At 42.4% G+C, this 6,552-nt stretch overlaps 1 protein-coding gene across 4 annotated transcripts in view; it reads left to right on the forward strand.

Annotated features, from left to right (window-relative positions):
- HERC3 (HECT and RLD domain containing E3 ubiquitin protein ligase 3) overlaps nucleotides 1–4,760 on the forward strand; it is a 107,760-nt gene extending 103,000 nt beyond the window's left edge. For 3 of the 4 annotated variants that reach the window (XM_045820106.1, XM_045820107.1, XM_045820108.1), the window contains 3 exons: nucleotides 572–755; nucleotides 976–1,078; nucleotides 3,001–4,760. In XM_045820106.1, the coding sequence (XP_045676062.1) occupies nucleotides 572–755; nucleotides 976–1,078; nucleotides 3,001–3,209 (496 nt within the window). In that variant the 3' untranslated portion in view covers nucleotides 3,210–4,760. The remainder of the gene's footprint in view (nucleotides 1–571; nucleotides 756–975; nucleotides 1,079–3,000) is intronic. The other variant, XM_045820109.1, reaches the window with a different exon arrangement.
- Nucleotides 4,761–6,552: the final 1,792 nt, after the last annotated feature.

Raw genomic sequence — 6,552 nt, forward strand, 5'->3', positions numbered from 1 at the left:
TCCAGTCCGCTGGGTGAAATGGGAATTTACTGCTGTCTTTTCGTTGACTGACCATTAGTGAGAGGGAGCCATTGTATGACAGGTCTTTCCAGAAGTGGTTAAGAGATTTATCAAAAGGAGTTATGACATTACCCTTTAAGATAGGCAAAGATAAAAATATCAAATGAGTTAGCTTTATTCGTTTCTGAAGTGGGGGATAGCCTAGAACCATTATCTTAGACTTTTTCTTTTAAGCAGAGAAAGTTTTTTTTCTAAACTAAATTTTAAGTAGGGCCATAAACAAGATGGAAACTGGAGTGAGTACCTCAGGTAAAACAGTCAGTAGTATGGCTCTGCCTCCCTGGCCTCCTCCCACTGCCTCCCTGCCTTCCCTGCCACCAGCTCACCCGACACTCTTTGTAGGAACCCTGGGGCTGGGCCATGACCTACTTAATGCCTCAGGGTGCCTCCTGGTATGAAAACTTGATGAAATTCCATTTTCATCTCTTGTAACCTCAGTGTAAAAGGGGAACTAGAGAAACTCTACAAGACTTTGGGCTAAGCATATTCTGTTTCTTTGGTTTTCTGACAGGCAGGAATTTGTAGATGCCTACGTGAATTATATCTTCCAAATCTCAGTTCACGAATGGTACACAGCATTCTCCAGCGGCTTCCTAAAGGTGTGTGGTGGCAAAGTGCTTGAGCTCTTCCAGCCTTCGGAATTGAGGGCCATGATGGTGGGCAATAGCAACTACAACTGGGAGGAACTAGAAGAGGTAAGCATACGAGTGCTGTTGCTGCCCTCCAAGGAAGCAGCGGCGGCCTCGGCAGGTGTGCCCAGAGCCTGGTCTCCTTTGAGGCGTGTGTGCTTCAGTAGGATGTGGAGGCCTCCTGCACCTTAGTGGTTATTTCTTACTCTCAAATGAAAGCTGTGCATAAAATGTCCACTATAATCTTCTTCTGTAAAACTTTTTTCCTTTTTGTCTTTTGGGGCAGACTGCTGTCTACAAGGGGGATTACTCAGCCACACATCCCACTGTGAAACTATTTTGGGAAACATTTCATGAGTTTCCACTGGAAAAGAAGAAGAAGTTTCTCTGTGAGTATCAGGATTCTCAATATGGCATTTGTCCACATTTTACTTTTGGATGCGGTATAGGATGATAGACCCTATAGGTAAAGTTCTAACTTTTCTAAATGGTAATCGGTAAATAAATGTGTATACTTTGGTCTTAATGATATGATATCTCAGGCGCAACACAGACTGTTAATCCATAGTTGTTGCCTAAGAGGAGGGGCTGCCTGAAATAAAGAAAAGGACAATCTTCAGTTACTCTAAAAACACTAGTCACTTTTATGTTAGTGATTCCTGTATCACATTGATGCAATCTAACTGGATTACCTTCCCTCCTCTCTCTAGCCTTTTGAAAATATTACGAAGTGTCATTTGCCAATATAACTTGGGAGATGTGATTTATAATATAGCTTTCTAATTGCGTTATAATTCATATATCACACAATTGACCCATTCAAAGTGCACCATTCAGTGGTTTGTAGTATATTCACTGGGTTGCAAAACTAGCAATTTTAGAACGTGTTCATCACCTCAAGAAGGCAGCCCATACTCATTAGCAATCACTCCCCAATTGCTCCTGCCTCACCGATCTGCTCTCTGTCTCTGGATCTGCCACTTCTGGACATTTCATATAAAAGGAAATATTTGGTCCTTTGTGACCACCTGGATGACATTTGAGAAGGGGAAAAGGCACCTGGAGAGGAGCAGGAGGTCTAATTTACATGAACGAATTCAGCCTTTTAAGAATCATTGAAATCTTTGTGTCTGTATCATCAAGGTTAGAAATTAGCCAGTGAATAGTGTAAAATTGTTATCCATATTAAAAAAACAGGATTTGATAAAGGGCAGTCTCTTTTGCTTTATAAGAATGAGCATATATTAATAATGCAGGATTTACTCCAGATTCTCCCGCTCTTGTGGAGTAGGGCGGAGAGGAAGTGGGGATTGTACATTGCTTAATGAGAGCCCCGCTTCCCCTCTGAGCAGGTGTCTCTGCTGTCCAGAAGCAATGGCGTGAGAGTCAAATGACGGGCTAGGGTTTGCCAGGGGAGCTTGTAGGGCTCTGACAGTTGAGAGAGGCCTGTTCATGGTCCTAGGATTTCCTTAAAAGATGATATTTTTTCTGTTCAGAGACCATTAGATGTACAGAAAATTTTATTAACCCTATAGATTTTGGCAAGAATGTTTATATATTAGTTTCAGGCAGTGGTAAGTGATTTGAAACTGCCCCCGACTAATGCTATCATGTGGCAATTTTCGGCAATTCAACCAGGAGAAGGTTATCCAGTGTTAGAAAACAGGGAAGGACAGCTGGGTCTCCCTCCTTTTTTGCTGAGTCACAGTATATGTCACAAGAGTGAAATGTCTTATATAGTGTCACTGTCAGTTCTTGTTAGGAAACATGGAGCGAGAGAGACAGGGAAAGGAGAGCAAACAGACCCCAAATGGAAACCCACTAGCCAAGGTGGTTTAAGCACCAGGCGCTTCAGATGTGAGCAGACCTCGTGGTCAGGCAAATCGCTGCTTCCTGGTTCCCTCAGGGCCAGCTCCCCTTGGCCGGGGCCAGCAGGCCCTTTCCTCTCTGATTGTCGGGGAGGCTCACAACACGTATTAAGGGCACATGTTTGACTGAGGGTGTTTTGAGCATTGCGTGGATTATTTGTATCTGTATCATCAGGGTCCCAAATTAGCCAGTGAATAGTATAGCATTCTCATTCATAGAAAGTCAAAAGAGAGGATTTGAAAGGCAGTCTCTTACTTCTTATGAATGAGCACATATTAATATTAATGATACACTTATTGGCATATGAAAGTGATTGCACTCCTCAAACGAGCCACATGGTGTCACGCTTTCCTCTCTGTTCCGGGAAGACTGCTGGGAGCAGCAAGCAGCTCCCTGTCGGTGGAGCCAGCCAGCCAGTAATGCCAATTCCCTTTCTCCCCAGTGTTCTTGACGGGCAGCGACCGCATCCCCATCTATGGCATGGCGAGCCTGCAGATTGTCATCCAGTCCACAGCCAGTGGAGAGGAGTACTTGCCTGTCGCCCACACTTGCTACAACCTTCTTGACCTTCCCAAGTACAGCAGCAAAGAGATCCTGAGTGCTCGGCTGACCCAGGCCCTGGACAACTACGAGGGGTTTAGTTTGGCCTGAGTCCCCCACCTCCCCAGGTGGCCCCAGATTCCCCTTCCTTCATCAGTGTCCACATTGCGGCCTATACAGAAAATCATGGGGAGTGAGTTCTATTTTTTTATTGTATAAGTGGGTTAGGGAATTTTTGAATCCTGAACCTGGTTGATGTATTTCTGGGGTTGTACACAGTAAGCAACCTTCTCGAAAAATCAGGGGTTGGGGATGAGGTGAAAAGTTGGCTTGTGTATGAGAGGTGTTTTTGTTCTTAAACCAAATCACTGAGGGCTCCTTGCACTTGTGCATCTGTTGCACTCTGCTGGATAAAATGGCAGTGGATCTTTAAACTCTCATTTCCCAAATGTCTCTCAGTCCTGATTTTCCTCACACTGCTTCCTGTCCTTCCTTCTCTTGTCATTCTCCTTTGCAAGAATGATTTTGACTGATCTGTCCTTTCTTAGCTGCACATGCAGAATGTCTCCTCTCTCTGCAGCCTTGGCAATACTCCTGGCTTGTTGCAGCCGATTCTAAGGACTCAGGAAGAAATGACTACTTCAGAAATTCCCAGTTCCAGCAAACTGAATTCAGGTTCATTACTTTGGCTGAACTGTTGAGAAATTATGGGAGCCTTTGTGAGCGTATCTTGCTTTTTAAAATGGTTCTTGAGGAATCAGCAATCTCTCTATGACTCTGCCTGTTCCAGGGCCTCCTTAAAGACGCACAGAGCTGCTTACAGTGGCAGCTGAGTCTGAGGTGGTTTTGTGGTTCATCCAAGTTCCTGTGACAACAAGGTGAGGCGACAGGCCCAGCCTCTTCTCTTACCTTGCTTTTGGGGCAAGTAAAATTAATTTTTTCTAAGAGTATCTTCTCCAAGAAAAGTAGAAATAATAAATTTCTTGCTCTGTCCTCTACTACTTTCTCTTTCCTCCCTCCCTGCCTTTTTGCATTTCCCCATCTTCTCCCTCCCCTACTTCACTTTCCTGCCACTTTGCCCCATTATTTGTTACCTGACCTGATGCTCCCTTCCTCCTCTCTCCTCCCAGATGCATGCAGTCTACTTTTTAAAAAAAGAAATTCTATTTAAACTATAAAATTTCTACTCAGATTTTTTCTGCCCTAATTACTAAGACTTAAGGACATTCTTTATTATAGAAATTTTGTTTATTGCATTTGAAGTGTTTGTTTACAGTGGGATTTCATGGGGGATTGTGTTTAAAGCAAACATGTATCTCAAAAGTAAGGACATGCTCAACCTTCTTCATCATGGGGTAAGAAAATTCTATATAATCAAAGGATCCATGTCAACTTAATTTTAAATTCCTAGTCACTAGAGAAAAGACTTATTTATATAAAATAAAGTATTTATGAACCATGATATAGCATCAATCTCAATGAAGGAGTATAGATTTTTGCTTTTGTTTCTTGTTTTTAAAACTTACTACAGTTGCTGAATTGGTAGTTTTTCAGTCTTTATAATACAAGATTAAAAAGAAGATACACAGTTATATGAAATATTTTCTATGTGTGTGCATATAGTTCAATATTATGCAATAAATTTGGTGTTTTAACTTAAAAAACTACTTCTTATTGTACTTGCAGAATGGGTAACTTACTTTCAGTAGAAGAATTGAGTCATCCATCCAAATGATCTAATAGAAGGTCAACTTTGGTTTCAGCCATAAGAAAGCACAAGCAAGTGCTGAGCAGATGGAGAGGACAGCAGGGCAGGGTCCCAGGGCAGAGGATGTGGAGGATGAATGGGATTTCTGCAGGTTGTGATGGGTGAAAGGGCATTTCCCATGGAGAGGAAGGCCCGAGCAAAGGCTTAACCGTCGTGCATACCTAGCAAAGGGCCAGGAACAACTTGCAGGGAGCATCAGAGAAAACAATATAATAATGGTGACTACGACTGGGGAGAAAGAAGGTAGGCTTAGGTTTGAGGAACCAGGCTAAGCACTGGAACTTTAATTTATAGTCAAATAATATTTGTTAAAGTGTCCAGAACCTTGGGGTGAGGGGTTGGAGGCAGTGATCTGACTTGAGCTTGGTTTTAAGAAGAAAGATGTAGATGCAGGTACACTCAAAGGAAGTGAAGGGGGAAGGGCAGAGCAGAAAAACAGCCACTGCGAGCAGCAAGGTGACAGCCTTGGCGAGACAAGGGAGAGCACGGACAGAGAGAAATGGGTGGATGTGGAGGCAATGGAGCCTTACAGGAAAGGAGAGAGGAAGGTGGTCGGGGCGACCGGTGCTCATTAGCCCACTCACACACACTGCAAGTGCGAGCGTGCAGCAAAGAAATGAAGGGATTTTCAATAGATTTTACAAACAGTTATACTGTATTATTTTACCAGATATAATAGATGGTTTAAAAAGGTAGTCAAGAGAATAGTAGGTTTCCATTAATAAGTTGCATTCAACGAACATTTTAGAGCATACATAAGTGCCAAGTTGGAAGGGCAAGAAGAAAAAAAGACCGCCACATTTAATTTTGAATGAAACTAGCCAAGTTATTTTAAGTTTCTGGGCCTTAGAATCTTCATCTGTGAAATAAGGGCGTTGGACCAGATAATTCCTAAGGTCCTCTGAACTCTAAAATTTCATCACTGGGAACAGTGCCTGCCCACAGAGATGCCCAATAAATACTTCTAAATATTTGTTGCATGAGTGATGTTCTGTGCTGCTTCTAAAACACTATGATTTTTCTGGGGTACTTTATGTTTTCCTTTCATCACTTACTGCTTTAGAAGGCTCGTCAGATAAGTATTTCTGGATTAACTACCTACTTACCCTCCCTCTTTGGCACACCTTAGGAAGTTTCTTCACTGTTTCAAGTTGTCTACCACTTTAATGAAACTGACAACTGAAAGGATAATGTAGGCAACTTAGCAAATTGAAAGCTCTACCTACTCCACATGAAAGCCATTTCAGGACTTAAGTCGTCCTCTGTTAATAATCCTGGAGATCAGGGGCTGGCAAACTGTAGCCCATGAGCTAAAATGGGGTTGACATTATTTAAAGGGTTGAAAGCTTCTTTTTTAAAGGAAGGATATGAGACAGCAATTATACAGCTTCCAAAGTCTCATATATTAATATCTGGCCCTTTACAGAAAAAGATTTGCCAACCCCTGTGAGACCAGACTTGTAGGAATCACAGTAGCAGAGAGGATAACCTTACTGAAGTCTTAGGAAGAACTTGGGTCATAGTTGGATGCTGAACCAGAGAACAAGTGTGTGGACATTTCTGCCACAGAGGTAAGAAAATCAAGCTTTGTCTAACCTACAGAAGGGGATACCAAGGTTTTGGAAGTTATAATAGCTACCACATATTGATTGTGTGCACACAATCAGTTGAAATGATCCAGTCAGA

This window comes from Phyllostomus hastatus, unplaced genomic scaffold (genome assembly GCF_019186645.2).
Source record: "Phyllostomus hastatus isolate PE091 unplaced genomic scaffold, TTU_PhHast_1.1 phas_scaffold_39, whole genome shotgun sequence".
In the NCBI taxonomy this organism is placed as follows: Eukaryota; Metazoa; Chordata; class Mammalia; order Chiroptera; family Phyllostomidae; genus Phyllostomus; species Phyllostomus hastatus.